Source organism: Xyrauchen texanus, chromosome 12 (assembly GCF_025860055.1).
Source record: "Xyrauchen texanus isolate HMW12.3.18 chromosome 12, RBS_HiC_50CHRs, whole genome shotgun sequence".
Lineage (NCBI taxonomy): Eukaryota > Metazoa > Chordata > Actinopteri > Cypriniformes > Catostomidae > Xyrauchen > Xyrauchen texanus.
The window spans coordinates 5,835,269-5,856,161 of NC_068287.1; the positions used below are offsets into that span (position 1 = coordinate 5,835,269).

Sequence of the window (20,893 nt, forward strand, 5' to 3'; positions counted from 1 at the left end):
TGTTCAGGTTTTGTTTTCATGTCTTTTATTTTGATAAGTTCCTGTTCATGTCATTTGTTCCCTAGTCACGTGATTCCTTTTTCCCTCCCTGTTCATGTGTCTTGTGTTCATTGGTTTATTATTTAATTTTCTTGTGATCAGTTCTGTCTTTTCATTGGTTAACTTGTTTGTCTTGATCTCCCATGTCTTGTATTTAAGCCTTATGTTTGCCATTGTCCATTGTCAAGTATTAGATGTGAGTGTAGCTGTTTTTGTGAAGCCAGAGTCCAGTCCAGTCCAGTCCAGTCCAGTCCAGTCCAGTCCAGTCCAGTCCCAGTTCACATTTATAGTTAGGGTTCTGGATTTCACGTTTATTAAATTGCACTTGGGTTCTCAAGTTTTAATATTGTGGCTGATCGGTGTGTCAACACAGGAAGAAAACTGCACTGGTCAACTCGTTTCATATGGTCTTTAAAGGGATAGTTCACTGAAAAATGAAAATTCTCTCATCATTTACTCACCGTCATGCCATCCCAGATGTGCATGATTTACTTTCCTCTGCAGAACACAAACATGAATGGTGGCCAAAACTTTGATGGTCCAAAAAGCATATAAGGGCAGCATAAAGGTAATCTATAAGAATATTTAAGTGTTTTTTTTTTTTTTACTACAAATCTCCACTTTCACTTTCACATAATTTTCTTTTATGTTATTCACATTCTTTGTGCATATCACCACCTACTGGGCAGGGAGGAGAATTCTTTTTTTTTACCCACACCTATCATCTCACTTCAGAAGATATGGATTTAACCACTGGAGTTGTATGGATTACTTTTATGTGCTTTTTGGAGCTTCAAAGATTTGACCACCATTCACTTGCATTGTATGGACTGAGATATTCTCCTAAAAATCTTAATTTGTGTTTGGAAGAAGAAAATCATACACATCTGAGATGGCATGATGGTGAGTAAATGATGAGAGAATTTTCATTTTTGGGTTAATGATCCCTTTAAGACCATTATACTGGATACTCAGCATATTATTCGAAATTACTCTTCACAATAAGGTGAAAAACAGACCCTAAAAAAACATCAATGTTGATATCAATGAATTTAAAATTAAAATCTAAATTAAATTGGAAGCAATGATGGAAGAAACCAAACAAAGGTCAGATGAATACTAACAAAAACACTGTTGATGTATTTTCTTTAAAAAGAAACATCATTTATTAATAAGATTTATTACACTTGTACACTTACCAATATAAATATTATAAAACAAATGCTTTTTGTTTTATAATTTAAACATTGATGACAATATAACACTATATATTGTATATAGTGACATTGATGACAATATAACACTGTTTCTCTGGCACTGATGTTGAGGGTCATATTGTATGTTTGACATGAGGAATCTCACAAGTAATATCAATATGACATCAATATAAAAACGGTACATGGGTTCTTTCATAACATCAACGACAATACAATTTAATAGTGATACTTTGGTGAAATACTGAAAATATTATAATGACCAGAAATGACTAAATAATTGGACTATTTTTACAGTAGTGTTTGGATGTTAAGAACAGCAAATGGGGCTTAAACACATAAATGGAATAGCCCCGTCTGGACCACAGCGATTTCATACTAAACCAGAAACACATATAAATGACGGATACTAAACGAGAATAAAACACTGGTAAAAATATAAAATGTCAGGTAAACCAAGAAAGTTTGGTTTGTGAAAATGACACTGTGAAAGTTTTTTGTTTTTACACTAATACAAATAATGAATGGTCATTTGAGACTTTCATCTAAAGCTAGAGATGGAGAGACTGCCAACAGCAGCAACAGAAATATCAATGTTTTTAATCCATTCTGGATCACTTTTCCTTTGGTTTCAACAGAAGATTTGACTGCATCGATCTGCCCATTGCTACTGTCCTGACCTCTAAGTTGCTGTCCGGCCAAATGTTTTTTCTTTTCTTTTTTAGCATCTGGTGATACAGCTCCTGCCACTGCTTCTCGGTTCCGTTTTCGCCACCAGTAATTGAAGTGAATCACCTGACGTCCGGATGAGCTCTCTTCCACTGAGAGGAAAAGAAAGACCACAGGAGGGTTTATTTGGTCAGCATCAATGCCAACAATGTCCATCACATCTCATCTGTGAAACCTGAAGCTTCTAACATTAAATCTTATAAGGTCAAGAATATATCTGGGCCATATTTTTTACCGAAATCAAAAGAAAGAAATTAAATTACAGTGCCTTTAAAAAGCCCTGTTAAAATTGCATCTTTTTGAGATAAAATATGAACTTGTACCTTTAATGTCATATTAAAACCAACAAAATTCAAGGAACAAATAAATAGAAACTTTTAAGGAAAAACTTAAAATATCCTAGTTGCATAAGTGTGCACACCCTTTTATAATGTGGCATGTGACTTATTATAAAAGTTAACCAATCACATTCAAACTCTTACTTAAAAGTAATTATAATCCTTCAGACATCATTTAAGTGATGCTGAACCCTGAATAAAAATCAGCTGTTTCAGTGGAATTTTCTTGGCATCTTCTTGGTTGCATCTTACTGCTGAGTCTCACTGTGAACAGGTACCAATCAGGACAGGGGTTCAGAAGAATTTCCAAAAATGAGATTTGCCATGGAACACCATGAAGGCCACACATGGGGCACCGCAATGGTATTCCAAAGCATAAACACGGCGGCCATCAAAAATTGATGAAAAAACAAGAAAACTTATCAGGGAGGCTGTCAAGAGGCCTAAAGCAACATTAATGGAGCCGCAAGAATTTCTGGCAAGTCCTGGTCTCTAGCTGCATGTGACAACAATATCCCGTCCTCTTCATTTGTCTGGGCTGTGGGGAAGGGTCGGAAGCCAATAGTCACAAATTTTGCCAAAACATATATCCAATCACCCAAAACCATATAGCAAAATGTTTTATGGCCTGATGAAACCAAGATAGAACCTTTTGGCCATCATTTTAAAATGTATGTTTGAACGCTCATCACCCAAACAACACCATACCCAAGGTGAAGCATGGTGGTGGACGCATCAGGTTATGGGTCTGCTTCTCTTCAGCTGGGACTGGGGCACTACTCAAGATAGAATTAATCATGGGTAGTGCCAAATACCAGTCAATTTTGGCACAAAACTTACAGGCCTCTATTAAAAAGTTGAAGATTAAAAGGAATTTCATCTTTCAGAACGATAATGACCCCAAACACAAATCTGTCAACAAAGGAATTGCTTCAGAAGAAGAAGATCAAGGTTTTGGAATGGGCCAGTCAGAGCCCAGATACTAAATCCAGTCGAAAACTTGTGGAATGACTTGAAGAGGGCTGTGCACCTTCCTATTTGATCGAGCTGGAGCTTTAGACTGGCTGCTGTATAAAAGCAAAAGGTATTAGTTGAGGGGTGTGCACACTTATGCAACCAGGTTATTGTAATTTATTTATTTATTTACTTTCTTAAGTTTCCATTTGTGGTTCACTTCAATGTGGTTGATTGCATTATCACATTGAAGGTAGAAAAAGTTTTGACATGATTTATCTTGGAATCATCATTTACATCTCAAAAACCAGCAATTTTAAAAGGGGTGTGTAGACTTTTTATTGCCTGCCCATTCATCAATCCAACCAACCATCCATCCATCCACCCAACCTACTAACCATCCATCCGATAATGAACTTTAAAAAATGTATTAATATATGCAAAAATTAACATTAATCAAGATTAAGAAGTGCTGAAACAAAATTTGAATAGTCCTAAAATAGGCTTTATTTTTATTTATGCAAAATAAAAATAAAAATGTTGTCTTTTTATTTTCTTTAAATGGGACCTAGATCTGTTTTTGTGAGATCACCCTATTTTCTATGTTATAAAAATGACATTTCGGCTTTAAGCCAGTATGTTGGGTGGTGTAATAAGTATGCTGTGTTCAGTGGTCACCTGTGGTAGTCCATGCCAACCAGACTGATTCCATTCACAGCGAGGATGCGGTCGCCCACTCGCAGTCTCTGGTTGAGCGCCGCTGGAGAATCCGGCACTACAGACCTAACATAGATCCCACTCAACCGCAGTGGAGTTTTCTGCTCAGAACAAAGAGAAGCCAAAAAGAAGAGAAGACACAATGAGATTAGAAATGAACTACATCTAAATGAGTAGTCTGATCCAGGACCCTCTGTGTAACACTTGTGAAATTGAACGCACTTTACACAAATACAGTACACTTTGGAGTCCCATGACTTTTTTCAAGCATTTGATTTTGTGAGAACTATTAGATCAATTAAACAAACTATTAGTTTAACTGCTAGTTCTGCAGGCATCAAATGACTATTTTCCCCTACTGGCTCATTTTAATGACCAAAAATGTAATATCACAAATCACAAATGTAATAACACAAATGTAACATTCCATAACCTTGTGCGACCCCGCGGCCTCATGCGAGCACTCCCTCTTTTGGATTCGCTATACACAACGCATAATTTAAATTAATTTAAACCCATTGCATACTGTTCAGGACACTCCGAGTCGTCAAGCTGTGTTTGGACATGCACCAAACTTTGATAACAAGGTTGCAAAAATCATAAACCTCATAGAAAATGAATAGACAACAAAAGAAGCTCAAATAATATTTAGGTTTGACCTCCTGAGGTTGACCATTTACATTTTCTTAAGGTTATAAGTAGTCAACTGATATTGGGATTTTGCTGATACAGATAACTGAAGTAGTGGAAAAGGCGAAAACTGATTTATCGGCTGACATTTTTTTAAATAAATGTATTCAATTTGTTTTTTGTTTTTTTCTAAGACGATTTACTTAGTCTTTCCAATACGTGATGGACACAGACATAGAGGCTACAAGAGTCAAAATTCAATGAAATTCCAAATGCAGTTTACCGTGCAACCAAAATCTCAATAATAACCCAATCAAAAATAAGATTTGATGCATAACAAAGGACTTTTAGTCTTAAACAAGACTGAAATACACTGCGGACTCTTATTTTGAAATTTCCAGCTGCTAACTCGTTTGAGACTATGGAAATAAAATATGCACTCTTACAATCATCTAAAACATATTACAATTAAAACACTATAAAGTAAACTGTAATTCATCAACAGTAGAACTATCGGTGGACTATCATCTATAACTATCGTCTGCTGATACCTGATGTTCCAAAAGTAGCGATCATCACCGATTGATCTGCAAAACTAATACATAAATCAACCTCTTGTTCTATTCTCCTCACCTTTCACTGAGCATTTGATGAAAAAAGAAGACTTTCTACTTGTGGAAAGTTCCTCAAATCGCATTTGTGTGAGGGCTTCCTGAGTCACTCGAGGAAAGTAGATGTTCAATTGTCTTTGAATGATGAAGCACACAGTCATCAGGTTCTTATTGTTAACATCAACACCACCTTTTCAATGGCAATTCAGCTGTTCTGAGAAATGCAGTCATCACATGTTTAGTCAAGAACTGGACTCATTATTGGCTTCAAAAGACTATCAGTGGGGCCAACACAAACCCATTAATCTCATACGGAGCAGTTTCTCGTAAATGTAACCCCCCACATATGCACCACATAGCTAGCACCTATGTCAGCAATACCAAGTCATTTACAGGGCAAAACTTTGAGGAGGCGAACAAAGCACAAAATGTGAAATTTTCTTGTTTTAGTGGAGTACCTGTATTAACTGAGCAGATGTGCATCACATGATCTGTGTTACTGCAACAATAGTTCAATCCAATAAAAACTGGACATTTCAACCCAGTGTTTTTGTTTGATTTGATGCTTATTAGAGTATAACGCAGTTAGCTTAGCTACATGCTAATGGAAAATTCGATTTAAATGAGTCGTTATTCAAGTTTCTCAGGTGCTTCACATGAGAAGTGCTATTTGCATGATGCACAAGATCCTGCTTATACAGGGCATTCCAAATCAGTCACTTGTGAGGTTCCATTTCAGTTTCTTACAAGGCAGTTAATAGCAAGACAGCTCACTAGGTTTTGGAAAAGAGCTGTATTTAACTGTACAGATACTGTACATGACTAAGGAAGTCCAAATTATTTTTAGTCATAACAGCTGTTGACTGGCCTAGTTTTGAAGCATGGAAATAAAGGTGTTGTGCTGCATTACAGTTTGCATTTGACTAGCAGGTTTTCTGAGCAACTGTGCGTACATAAGTATGGATATGGAAGACCTACTATATATACGTAAGTTAGGGTCAGTTCTACAACAATACCATAAAGGACTACATGCTAATCACCAAATGAAACAGATTTTATGAATTATCTGCTTAAAATGTTCCTACTCACAATTGATTTCAATAGAGTTTGATGTTAGCATGTTGCTAAGCTAACAACTTGATTTTCAAAATAAGCATGAATAGTACTATTCACACAAATATTGGATGAACAATTTGGATTACATTTTTCACTAAGATAGTTACAATGCATTCTCGGGTTGCCTTCTCAATGAAGGATGTCAAATGTTGCCAAATTTGGCCAAAATGAAACATTAAGACAAGATTTTGCCAGCAACTGTATTTTTGAGCCTTCAGGTCGAGAGTGCAGTGGACTTAGTTTTGGAACAGCGAAATAGTCAGGACCTTAAAATATTGTTTCCATGATGTCAATGGATAGAAAAAAAGAGACCTGAGGATACAGTGTCAAACAAAGGTTATGTTTGGAATGAAATACTAGCTTACTACTAGAGTCAATGTAAGCACAGCGTAGTTCTAGCAGGAAGACTAGCAGCTGTACATCATCGCACCATTAGCTGGGTAATTCCCAGCCAATCACACGTAAGACATTGCTTTATAAGTCTGATCACAATCTATTACATTGCTGTTTCAGTGTGCTAACGCGGCAACCTCCACCACCCCACCACCACCAGTTGAGTCCCATCCTGCACAGGGGTAGGCTCCTCGCCCCTGCATCCTATCTCCAGCAGGATATGAATGATCAGAGTACAACTTCATCGGACCTCCAGACGGGGCTTACCCTAAAGAGAGACATTACTTTTCTGTTTTATATTAATCAAATAAATGTCATCTTAAATTTCACTCAAGTCTGCGAGTCTCCCTGATAGAAATTAAATGAAGCTCATTTATAGGTCCAGATGTATTCAATTATTCAAGAATACATTAAAAGTGCAATTCATACAAAACAATTACTTGAATGCACCTCTTTTATGGTGAATATGTTTTCAATTACTGAGTTCAAAGTCATTTTGATATTAAAGTAAAAAATGTCATGAGGTGTTACAATAACATTTACACAAACTTGGCACATGTTTTAACTATATATTTAAAAGATTTCTTATTTTTATCACCTCAGACAACCTTGTTTGTCTGTGAACCACTTACTGAATACTGTATACACTGTAAACTGCCGACTGTTTTTACCCTTTTTTTGTATTATTCACTCTACATGGCATACCGTTCTGAAACTAAACACACTATACAATGATAAATGTTGCAAATTGTATTATGCCGGTATTATGAGTCAAAACAGGGAATCATGGCTGTAATTACTTAACAATGGAAAGTTGTGTGACCTATTGTAAGGGCATGAACGGTGAGTGTTTGCCTCGCTTTTGGTGTGAAGGTGCCATTTGTCAGGAATTCATAACATTTTGACATGCCGCATTCTGTGTTAAAGGGCCTTAAGAGAGATGTTGAGCAACACAAAGGTGACATAGAGATGAAAGTACTGTGGTGGGTGGGGGGGCATGGTCATGTGTCTGTCTGCAGGACAGGGAAAGCGGTGAGGCTCGTCACCTGAGCTGTAATTACTCTAACACCTGCCTCTCATTATAGTGATGGTGGAGGAAGACCTGATAAGGCTCACCAGAGCATCAGACGAGGACAGAGAGTGGCCCAGAGCAGTGGGGAGGAAAGACCCGCAACAGAGACTGCCATTTAGAGAGAGCTATTTTGAGTTGGCCACTAAGAGCCGTTTTGCTTTGTGTGTGTGTGTGTGTGTGTGTGTGTGAGTGAGCGTGTATTTATCACTTTGTGGGGACCAAATATCCCCATAAAGATAGTAAAACCCGAAATTTTTGACCTTGTGGGGACATTTTGTCGGTCCCCATGAGGAAAACAGCTTATAAATCATACTAAATTATGTTTTTTGAAAATGTAAAAATGCAGAAAGTTTTCTGTGAGGGTTAGGTTTAGGGGTAGGGTTAGGTTTAGGGGAGAGAATATAAAGTTTGTACAGTATAAAAACCATTATGTCTATGGAAAGTCCCCATAAAACATGGAAACACAACATGTGTGTGTGTGTGTGTGTGTGTGTGTGAAACAAAAGTGTGTGAATAAACACTCAACTGTTCGCAGTCTCCTGACTCCTCCATTGCCCACGAACTTATCGTTATCACAATTATATAGGACAAAGGACTAGATGTTAACCGATATATCGGTTTAACAAATTAATCAGTGCCAATAGTTGCTTTTTGGAACTATCGGTTATCAGCAAAAATCTATACCGATAGTTGTTGATAGTTTTGTTTATTATTCCTCCATGTTCCTCTGTTGCTGGCCCTATTTTGATTAGATAATCAAGTAATCTAAATTGAAGCGAGGGCATGCAAAGAAAAATGTGACTATATGGGAACATGCCCTATAAGCTCATACATTGTGTCTCCAACTTCATATCTTGTGAATAATAATAATAAACCTTCTTTGGTAAACTTCATCTGGTGAAATATACAAACTCTTTGTCTTTTAGATTATATAGGCTATAAAAAGTCTCCATCATTTCAGAATAAGAGTCCCTTGTGTGTTTTGGTTATAATTCAATCTTGGAATTAATTAATGTTGGACTCTTTTAGATTCTATATCTGTGCCTGTTTTAGTATAGTCATTTTTTAACATTCTTTAAATCGAATGTAAAAACTATCGGCCGATTAATATGTTATCAGCCTTTTCCACCACCTTTGTCATCGTTATCGGCAAAATCCACTATCAGTCGACCTCTACAAAGGACTCACCATTCCATCCACAAGCGCCAGGCCAAGACCATGAGGTCCTCTCTTCAGCTCTACAGTGAACACCTCATCCTCATCTTCATCCTTTCGGTGGCCTGAGCTTCCGCTGAGGCCATTCCCTACTGAGAAAACACAATTACACAGGTCAGGGTTTTTTTAACACAAGTAAACAAGTTAATATTTAAAAGAATTGATGAATATCACAAAAAAGCATATATTGCGCATAATGAAAATAAAGCCTATTTTTAGAAATAATTTTGGATTTGGATGGACCTGGAGAGCGGTCCATCGCTGCTCACCCCAGAATTTGACTGAACTCTAACAATTCTGAAAGGAAGAATGGGCAAATATTCCCCAAATTTCAGTAGGTGCATGAACCTAGTAGAGACATATCCAAACAGACTGATGGCTATCATCAAAGCATAAGGTATTTCTACAACTTTTGCAAAGGGGTATGATGATTTTCTATAGGCACTGTATATGTCTTACTGTCTTTCTTACAGAAATATAGAAAGATGAACGGAACAAATGTCAGAACAGAACAGAACAGTATTTGCCAGTAGCAGGGCTCTGCCAGTTCAACAGGATGTAAATAAGGCTGCTAACACATATCACCTTTTTCTGTGAAGGCTCTTGGTGCCCACGTTCCATTCTTTCAATGGTGGCAAATGGTCATAATTCAACCGATGTCTGAAGTGAATATCAAGTGTAAATGCAATGCTTTAAGTGTGGACCTTTCTTTATCTCTATGATAATGAAGTTGTCTGAGTTAATTGGATTAGGGCTGCTCTCCTGTAACTGCTCATCTCCTGAGCGATTTGTCTACACTCGATAGGACTGTCTCCTACATGTCTATAAAACTGCAATGTCCCTGAGTTTATACTTGATGACTGCTGCACAAAACAATACATTCTGATGTGTAGACAGATCTTCTGCAAATAAGACTACTGCTGAAGCTTTATCTAATTCTTCTGGTCTTTTCTGGAAGTTTCCAACAGTTTTGGTGCAGTCAACCGGAAAGAGTTTCTTGCCTGACACCCGACAACTTAACTCAACTACAATTCAGTAAGTGTCACATTACTCAAAGAACCTTTAAAAGACCAGCATTCATGATGATCCTGTGATTTGCCAGGAAAGTGTAAAGAACAGCTGCAGGGTTTATCTGTTTACCAGATAACCAGAGAATATCATCACATAGTATCTGAAGTGTTAATCTGGTTATTTTGAAATGTCAGACACAAAGCTTTTCATGAAAATGATTGTCTACTTTTACCACCCAGAACTGTCTGACACACTTTTGCTTCGAGACATAATAGGAAAGGAGGAGGTGGGAACTGGATGAAGCATCAAAGTAATATTTTAATGAAAAGACACAAATATAAACTCTCGAACTGCTTCATCCAGCTGCCTTTATCCCTTTCCTCGGCTGATTAGCCTGACCCCCCCAAAAACATGCACATGTATGTGATTTTCCGAAATTTGAGTCCACTTGAGAATATTTTGCAATTTTTCTCAATTAATCGTTCATTTTTCATTACAAATTATATTATCAGCATAACAGTTTGAGTGAAACCTTTTTCCAAAACATGAATATTATGATATAATCATGATCCTGAATGTGAATTTTCACAGAGCATCTTGTGAAAGTGCTTAAATTAAAGAATCCCGGTCCTTTTGCGCAAAATGAGTTAACAAAGTTAATGTCACAAATTTGCGCGAAAGTGAAGCGTGAACAGCTCGTGACGCGCAAACGGCCTGATGATATAATTTTTTTTACAAGTAATTAAATTGTTGATATCAGGAATGAATATCTGAACTAGTAAAGTGTAATTATTGATATAAAAAAGGATCCTAAAACAACATCAAAGCCTATGTCCTTCAGTGATACCATTTCACCCACTATAAAACACTCGGAGATGATGTCACAACTTGTGGGCAGGGCCCCGTCTCATGGCTCACTCCATGCCCTCCTCAACCAGCATCCTGAACCATGCCTGCTCCAATTAAGATTCCACCCAGCAAGCCAACTGTAAATTCCCATGATGCTTTATCCTCTACTCATTTTCTCCTGACATCACCAGCTCTTTGTAATTCCTGAACCAGATTATAGGATTTGGGCCAATACCTAAAAAGGCTGAATGTATTAGTGCCCAAAGCCACTGTGGTCAAAGCAGAGTTACTTTAATGAGGAAAATCCATACTTTAGAAAGAGGTGGTGGGAGAATAGGGAATGGGATGCATAAAGAATATCCACACATCAAAATAAACTCTTGTGTATATATACACAATACAAAAGGCCATATTTTTGGGGTGGATAGAGGGGATTCCCCTTTGATCATTTCACCATTTGTTTCTATTTCTCATTGTTTTAAGTTGACAATGGCACCAAGTGAAACTCTTGGTACTTTTGTACTTTAGAAACTAAGCTTTTGAGGTCTGATGTCTGACTCTATCCCCAATGTGATCTAACGCATATTTTTTTGAGTACCTTGGTGTAATGTAAATACCATATGGACATTGCAATCATCTAGTGCCATAGTATTCTTTTTGCAGTATTTGCATGCTGCTTTGGTTCACGAAACATCCGATTGGATTGAATACTCATGCTGTTGTAAACATTTATGACCAGTTTTACGACACCTTCACGGAAGTCATTTCTCACCATTAATGAGACAGCAAGTCTTTACCAGAGTCCTACAAACGTCTCTGCAAAAGGTGCTAAAGCACTTCAGAAGTTCTACGATTTACTTGGCTTTGAGAGTTTAGGCTAAGGTTTACAAACTGTTTTACTTGACATCAATCACTTTTTAACATTAATTGCATCAAGTAACTTCAGTGTTTTTGTAAGCTTTCTGGAAACGTGATTGTTATTGGTCAATGTGGCATTCTGTCAAATATTTTTGCATTATAATAATGACTTCTAAACTGTTTCATTGACTGGTAACCAATCTCCTACCAAGCTGTGCTAGTTTCAAGTCTGTTATATCACTCTTTTTTGATAGTTAGGGTTTTTGGTTTCACGTTTATTTAAATAAACTGCACTTGGGTTCTTCACTCCTTCGTCATCGTCTTCGTCCTTGCCATTGCCAGCTACAATTCGTTACACGTGAGCTCCCAGATTGTTTATCAATGGTATATGCTTTTGTTCAAGCCAACAGTCTGTGATATTTCAACTTCATTTAAAAGAAATTGTGTTTAACAGAGGAATGTCTGATGAAGAACTACACTTCCCATGATCCTGGGTAAAATCCACCAATCAAAGAATCGCTGAAAACAAAGCATGTCAAAAGAGCTGTGCAGCGACTGCCCACTTCCATGATGCAATCAAGTAGCTCTCCCTACACTCTTAACCTATTTATGTATTTGTATATATCTGAATATTTTGCAATCAAATTGAAATACTTAGTTTTTAAACTTATAATCAACAACTTTAAATCAGTAGTTTTATATTTTTCCACATTTTAATTCAATTACGTGATTTACAATGCTTCACAGGATTGTAGTTCACTTTCTCAAGTACACGCAGTCTTGTGCCGTTGTTTGTTTTTTGGGCCGATTTTCAAACCCTTTTTTTCTTCAAATCAAAGTTTTGTATTTTTGTGATTCACCTCGGAGCTGGTTAGTTTGGTTCATGGCTTACAACTCTTAATATATAAATTACATTTTTTTTTTTTATTTACATTTTATGTAATCCCAATGGAAACATTGAAAGGGAATACAAGACAGTTGAACAAGTGAGTGGGCACTGTTGTGCTCTATTCTGCTATGATACGTAATGCCCACTTTTCACAATCCAATCAACAGCCCTACATTTACTCTCACATCGATGTTCAAGAATCTTACATCATTCCAGTATTTTATAAATTGCATTCCCAGCCTAATTAGAAGGGGTCACTCTAGAGCACTAGCACACAGTGACTTCCCCTGAACATAACCTCATGTTACATGTGGGAGAGCTGTTTTCGTGGTGAGCTAACTGTGTTTCTCTCCTCGTGCCCACATCTTCTTCAACCATTGCAGCCAGAGCACACAAACTCAACTTCACATCAACACCTCCACCCTAATTCACCTCCAAAAACAACACAGCATTTGAACTTGAACACACCCCACAGGGCAAAAATGTCCAAGATGTTTCTCAGAGTTCAGATCAAAAACAAATAAAAGCAGGGGCGGGAGTCTTTAAAGAATATTTCACCCGAAAATACAAATTCTTTCATCATTTTCATCAAGTCAAAAAGTTGCCACATTTTTCAAATTTTTCTGAAAGCACCTTCCATCCACGAATCAAGATTCACAACCATTGAGCAAAATGATCCATGCACCAAATGTAATTACTTTATTGCTTTGACAACTAAATAAAACTAGCCAGTGATCGTTAACTTTTTACTGCAACATAGTACATACTGTGGTTATATTGTAAGAACGACAGTTGGACCATCGCAAAAGGGTCCTTAAAAATGTACAAATCTTATAAAGCTACAAGGGACTTTATAACTTTAGAATGGACCGTAACAAATTAGAATCTAACATAATAGAAGTCCAATTGTAAGTAATCGCCGACTTATGACGCAAGCTAATATAAATGACGTGAACACATCAAAGATATTCAGACTACATCTACATTAATCCGGATATATTTGAAAATGGTGTTTTCGTAACACTCTCAGTCCACACTGCCGTTTTAAAACGTTTTCCAAAAGTTTCTCGTCCACACTGAAATGTCTGAAAACATTTAATGTGCATCTGAATAAAGAAAACGTAAGAAGCATGGACCTGCGTCATTTACATGTATGGTCTGAAAAGCAATTGTCCTTGTGTTCTGTTGCCAGATAGCAATTCCACGTAAACTTCTCATCACATTTAAAGGGATGTAATATTTAAACAACGCTATCAAAGTGAATAACAAGCCCAACAGCGGCGCTACAACATGAGCCGCCATCTTGACTGTTGTGGGTTGAATGGATCACATGACTTCATCACATGACAACAAATACGTCATTGTTTTCGAATATCTCCATTTTCCCTATCCGCACTACAATGCAAAGATGGCGTTTTCAAATTGATCCAGTTGGGAGAGCGTTTTCGAAAAGCTACATTTCCGCTGGACAAATACGCTGTCTCAGTTTGGACAGAAGGACAAAACGTGGTGAAATTAATGCATTTTCAATCTGTCTATTAAAGAAAACATCTGTTGTGAGTTAAGTGTCTTCTAAAAGCTAAGCTAAAAGCTAATCTAAAAGGTAAGCTAAAAGCTAAGCTAAAAGTGTCAAATATATCATCAGAACTTTATCTAGGATGCCTAAAGTTTTTCTCCAGAACTCCAAATGGAGACACATATGTGGAATATTCTTTCGTTAAGACACCAAAATGAAAATATGAAGAACAAAACCACAACGTGTCATAATGTTTTTGTGTCAAGTGCCGTTTCACAAACAAACGGAGACTGACTTATTTAAAGTGACCAGCACTGTTATAAGGACACAAATCTTATCATTTATAAATATTTTATAATATTTAAGGAGATTGAGAATGTAAATAGAAAATAATATTTAAAAAACAAAAAAAAAAACAACATGGTTGAGAAGTATGGCTAAAGGACGAAAGATTGGAAAAGGAGCGAAGGAGATCAACATGTGTTTTAGTGTCTTTAGACTTCAGGGTCAAGTGATGCTTACCTTTCCTGTGTTGGTTTGTGGTCTCCCCTTCCTGCAGGCTGACTTCAAGCTCGGCTTGCTCGAGATTCTGCGGGGTGTTGGGGGGTGTGAGCAGGCAGGAAGGGTCAAGGGCCAGGCTCTTGTGGTAACCCAGGTCAGTGTCCCCAGGCAGGCTGTTTTGCAGCTCCAGGCACTTGAGTTTCTGGGTCAGGACGGCCTCACACGAGCTCAGCTTGCTTTGAGACCCCCGAAAGTGTGGGGGGTGTTGCGGCTTGTTTGGCTCTAAATCCCGGGTGCTGATTGGTTCAGATGCTTCATGAGCGGTGTGACAGTTGGGTGGTGAGTCTGTAGGAGTGGATATGGACTGTGTCTCTTCAGTCAAGTCACTGCATGAGTCCTGAATGACACAGAAATATATATACGTGTATATATATATTTACACAAATATTTTTTAAACATATTTAAAAATATTGCTAAAAATTTGTATATCTTTCCACCCTTACTTAAAACACAAAAACTAAATCCATTAACTCACCATTGCAATACATGTCAGTGCATTCACTGTGGAATGTGTGGGCAGTTATCAGCAGTAAATGAGGTTTACCTGTGAGTGCTGAGCATCAGACAGTGATTGTCTGTCTGTGATGGAGTGAATGAACTCCTGCAGCCGCTGGAGTGGCATGAACAGTCCTGGCTCTGTGATGGGACTGCCTAGCTCCAAATTAAACTTGCTGTTAGGCAGGATGAGAGGAGGATGGCTGTCGAAACTCTCCAGGATGTGAGCTAATACACACAACATTTATGCTGTCAGCATTTTTATCACTGAGCACAACGAAAAGCATGCAGGATATAATTTGGGACATTTCTTATTTAAGCCACTCCCTGACAGTAAATCACACACAGATAAGAGTGAATCTCAATAAATAAATAAGGATAATGTAGTGTGTGTGTGTGTGTGTGTGTGTGTGTGTGTGTGTGTGTGTGTGTGTGTGTGTGTGTGTGTGTGTGAGCTCACAGGTTTGGAGGGATGCCTTGGCGTCTTCTGTAGACGGCTTCCAGCTGGCAGGACATGAACGGCCCGCGTTGTATTCTCTTAACATGTGATGCAGTTGCGCGGGGTTAAGATGAACAAACTCGGCTCTCAGAGATGACCAAGAAGCCTGAAATAACATGCACAGATGGACAGGGGTCAATGACATGACACTCATTTCAGAACATACATTTATTGTCTGCAATTCAAAACAATGACTTAAACCAATTCTATGATGTACATGTTTTCAATATCTGAATTAAAATCATTTTCATCATATAGTTGAAGTCAGAAGTTTACATACACTTTTTTTTTTAACCACTCCACTGATTTTTTTAACCACTCCACTGATTTCATATTAGCAAACTATAGTTTTGGCAAGTCGTTTACGACATCTACTTTGTGGATGACACAAGTAATTTTTCAAACAATTGTTTGCAGACTTTCATTGTTTCACATTTAATTGACTTATCTAGTCTTATTGACTTATTTGACTTAATTTACTTATTTAGATATACTAAGTTAACTGTGCCTTTAAGCAGCTTGGAAAATTCCAGAAAATGATGTCAAGCCTTTAGACAATTAGCAAACTAGCTAAAATACATCCACAGGTACACCTCCAATGTATTTTAAGGCCTCTTTGCTTGACATCATGAGAAAATCAAAAGAAATCAGCCAAGACCTCAGAAAAATAAATTATGGACCTCCACAAGTCTGGTTCATCCTTGGGAGCCATTTCCAAAAACCTGAAAGTACCACATTCATCTGTACAAACAATAGCACGCAAGTATAAACACCATGGGACCACGCAGCCATCATACTGCTCAGGAAGGAGACGCACTCTGTCTCCTAGAGATGAACGTATTTTGGTGCGAAAAGTGCAAATCAATCCCAGAACAACAGCAAAGGACCTTGTGAAGACACTGGAGGAAACATGTAGACAGGTATCTATATCCACAGTAAAATGAGTTCTATATCAACATAACCATAAGCCAGATTACAGTTTGCAAGTGCACATGGGGACAAAGATCTTACTTTTTTGTAGAAATGTCCTCTGGTCTAAAATTGTACTGTTTGGCCATAATGACCATCGTTATGTTTGGAGGAGAAAGGGTGAGGCTTGCAAGCCTAAGAACACCATCCCAACCGTGAAGCATGGGGGTGGGAACATCATGTTGTGGGGGTGTTTTGCTGCAGGAGGGACTGGTGCACTTCACAAAATTGATGGCATCATGAGGAAGGAAACTGATGTGGACATATTGAAGCAACATCTCAAGACATCAGCCAGGAAGTTAAAGCTCAGTTACAAATGGGTCTTCCAAATGGACAATGACTCCAACCATACCTTGTGGCAAAATGGCTTAAGGATAGCAAAGTCAAGGTATTGGAGTGGCCATCACAAAGCCCTGACCTCAAAACTTTAGGGCAGAACTGAAAAAGCGTGTGCGTGCAGTGAGGCCTAAAACCTGACACAGTAACACCAGTTCTGTCTGGAGGAATGGGACAAAATTCCAGCAACTTATTGTGAGAAGCTTGTGGAAGGCTACCCAAAAGGTTTGACCCAAGTTAAACAATTTAAAGGCAATGCTACCAAATTCTAACAAAGTGTATGTAAACTTCTGACCCACTGGAAATGTGATGAAAGAAATAAAATCTGAAATAAATCATTATCTCTACTATTATTCTGACATTTCACATTCTTAAAATAAAGTAGTGATCCTAACTGACCTAAGACATAAGAAGGTGTATGTAAACTTCTGACTTCAACTGTATTTGTGAGGCTTCAAGTAAAACATTTTAAGTTGTTGTAACTTTCCAGAGATCAATTGGTCTCATTAAAAGGCAGACAAACTTGAAGAATAAAACACAAAGCAATGTGAAGAAAAATAAAACCAAACAAAACACGAAACGCAAAACTAAAGACGAAACAGAACACAAAACGAAATGGAAAGTGACATGAAATGAAACACGAAACAAAACACAAAAAGGAACATGAAACAAAAACAATAACAAAACAAAAAACACAACAGGTCTGTGTACTTTTGCATCCATTACTTTTTCCTTTTTATCAGCCAGAATTATAGTTGGGACCACTCTGCAAATTTGTCTCAATTTTAATGAAATATTGTCCCGAACCACCACTCACTGTAAACTGTGCATGTCATATGTAGTAGAAACTTGTTGCTGGGCACATAATTGGTGCTGTTATGATGTTTTACCTCTAATGGACGATGTGCCCGATTATTTGCCATTGACCCATAGAATAAATAAATATGTATGGGACCGGGTTGTGAAAGGGTAAAAACATACAAGTAGATCTATGTAGCTATATACAGACAACATATCTCACATACTGCATCTCTCTGACAACACATGCTTTGCATTGTCAAGCAAACAGTAAGGAAACTGGTGGAGGTGAACAGAAACACTCTTGTTCTGTTCCTGAACAAACAAAACATCTTTAAAAGACACTTAAACAAAGGGCAGCTTGTCACCTCACATTTTGAATTTATTTTCTCATTCTTCTTTACTGACACTTTATGTATATATTGTACACTAATCAACCACAACATTAAAACCACCTGCCTAACATCGTGTAGGTCCCCCTTGTGCTACCAAAACAGCTCTGACCCGCTGAGACATGGACTCCACAGTGGACCTCTGAAGGTGTCCTGTGGTATCTGGCAGCAAGACGTTAGCAGAAGATCCTTCAAGTCTCGTAACTTGCGAGGTGGGGCCTCCACTGATCGGACTTGTTGGTCCAGCACATCCCATAGATGCTCAATCGGATTGAGATCTGGGGAATTTGCAGGCCAAGTCGACACCTTCAGCTCTGTCATGTTCTTCAAACCATTCCTGAACAATGTTTGCAGTGTGGCAGTGCGCATTATCCTGCTGAAAGAGGCCACTGACATCAGGGAATACCATTGTCATGAAGGGGTGTATGTGGTCTGCAACAATATTTAGGTAGGTAGTACGTGTCAAAGTGACATCCACATGAATGCCAGGACCCAAGCTTTCCCAGCAGAACATTGCCCAGAGCATCACACTGCCTCTGCCGGCCTGCCTTCTTCCCATAGTGCATCCTGCTGCCATCTCTTCCCCAGGTAAACAATGCACACGCCCCCGGCTGTCCACATGATCTAAAAGAAATCATGATTCATCAGACCACGCCAACTTCTTCCATTACATGGTCCAGTTCTGACACTCACGTGCCTGTTGTAGGCGCTTTCAGTGGTGGACAGGGGTCAGCATGGGCACTATGACCAGTCTGCGGCTACGCAGCTCCATACACAGCTAGCTGCGATGCACTGTGTGTTCTGACACCTTTCTATCACGGCCAGCATTACGTTTTTAGCACTTTATGCTACAGTAGCTCTTCTGTGGGATCGGACCAGACAAGCTAGCCTTCGCTCCCCACGTGCATCAATGAGCCTTGGGTGCCCATGACCCATGACCCCTTCCTTGGACCACCTTTGGTAGGTACTAACCCCTGTATACTGGGAACACCCCACAAGACCTGCTGTGTAGGAGATGCTCTGGCCCAGTCATCTAGCCATCGAAGTCACTCAAATCCGTACTCTTGCCCATTTATTCTGCTTTCAACACATGAAATTCAAGAAGTGACTGTTCATTTGCTGCATAATATATCTCACCCCTTGACAGGTGCCACAATAAAGATAATAAATGTCATTCACATCACATGTCAGTGGATTTAATGTTGTGGCTGATCAGTGTAGTCAGTGTTAAAAGACAGAGAGAAGTGTTTTCCACAATGCTGCTACATCCATCTAGACAAAATAACTTCAGGACTGATCTGTAATTAAGTCTCTTCTCACACATTTATTTAGCAAACAGTGGCTGGGAATGAACATTGTATAAACTCAAAAGCACCACAGACTCCTGCTGCATCTGGTACAATAAATCATTGAGGCAAATCCTTTATGTTACAGCTAAATTACACTGGTTCCCTTCAATTTGTTTTAATCTGAAACCAAATGGGCTTGGGAATTGCAAAACAAAAAGAAACTCAAAAGTAAAACACCTGAAAGGATTATGTAATGAAAATTTTCTTGAAGCACCGTACAGTTTCTAACCTATTTCTTTGGGATTTGGTGTGAAATATGACCTCGACATTTTTTGTTTGTTTGTGAGATTCACCCATAAACAGTGAAATGTACATGGTGTGTATGAGTCTGGGAGGGGTGTTGTTTTTTCTTTCATGCATATCTGGAACATGTTTATGAGTAACACATTTTTTCCAACCGAATGTGCCAAACATTTTGTCCGCATCTTTCAAAACCCAGGCCTGGTATAAGGTGCCTGTTCTGAAAAAATATGTTTCTCAGAGGATTTGCAGTTCAGTCTTGTGATGAAGATGTCACCGTTGCAAATTTGTGCCTGCATCATGAAAATGTCCTTGTAATGCCGTCTGTTCTCACCTCAGTTTGGAGTATTCTGTCCGAATGAATTGTGTATGTACAACCACGATATGTTTAATTATACTAATAAATATATCAGTTTAGTTACATTCATACAGTCACATTCACACACACGTGTAAGTGTGAAAAGGGTCACTTATCAAATTAACAATAAATAAATTAAGCAAAGAGAATTTGATGACAGAATTCTCAGAATTCATTTTATTTTCAAATGTAGCCTTGGGTAACACATTGGGATCCTAGAAAATGAGTTGAATACAGCATCAGAGTGACATTTAAAATAAGGCCCAAGGGGGATCTTTTGGTAATACAGGCAAAAAGTCGCTATAGGAATGTATTGTTATAAAGGCCAAAGTATACTTCGGTTATCTGTAGTCGCTGATCGGAACACGCACAGTATGCGTGATGCACATTCCGACATCAGCACAGTCTACGCAGACTGTCCACGTGCAGTCCAGATTTTGTCGACATGCTGATAAGTCCTTGTCTGTACGCATCGTAGCTGCATTCACCAGCTGTTGGCTGTACCAAAAGAGTATCACACAGCAGTTGTAGTGCGTCGCACGCGTTCATATTTACTTGCAGTAAATAAAAGTATATTTTGGAAGGCAACGTGGTCAACCAGGCGCGATCCGATCTGGAATGCGTAAAAACGAAGTATACTCGGGCCTGGAGAGTGTGTTGCTCAGACTTTGGTCTTGTTAGAAATTATGAAAACAAAAGTCTTTACAAAGTCTGAGACATTTTTGAGATCTCTACTGAAACTCTA

The 20,893-nt window shown here is 38.3% G+C and overlaps 1 protein-coding gene across 1 annotated transcript in view; it reads right to left on the minus strand.

Annotated features, from left to right (window-relative positions):
* Window positions 1-1,204: 1,204 nt before the first annotated feature.
* Window positions 1,205-20,893, minus strand: part of LOC127653318 (ras-associating and dilute domain-containing protein-like) — a 59,005-nt gene continuing 39,316 nt past the window's right edge. Inside the window, exons 11-16 of the mRNA XM_052139969.1 lie at window positions 15,668-15,812; window positions 15,257-15,435; window positions 14,674-15,049; window positions 9,002-9,120; window positions 3,953-4,092; window positions 1,205-2,074 (exon numbers count right to left, since the gene is read on the minus strand). Coding sequence (XP_051995929.1) covers window positions 1,975-2,074; window positions 3,953-4,092; window positions 9,002-9,120; window positions 14,674-15,049; window positions 15,257-15,435; window positions 15,668-15,812 — 1,059 coding nt within the window. The 3' untranslated portion in view covers window positions 1,205-1,974. The remainder of the gene's footprint in view (window positions 2,075-3,952; window positions 4,093-9,001; window positions 9,121-14,673; window positions 15,050-15,256; window positions 15,436-15,667; window positions 15,813-20,893) is intronic.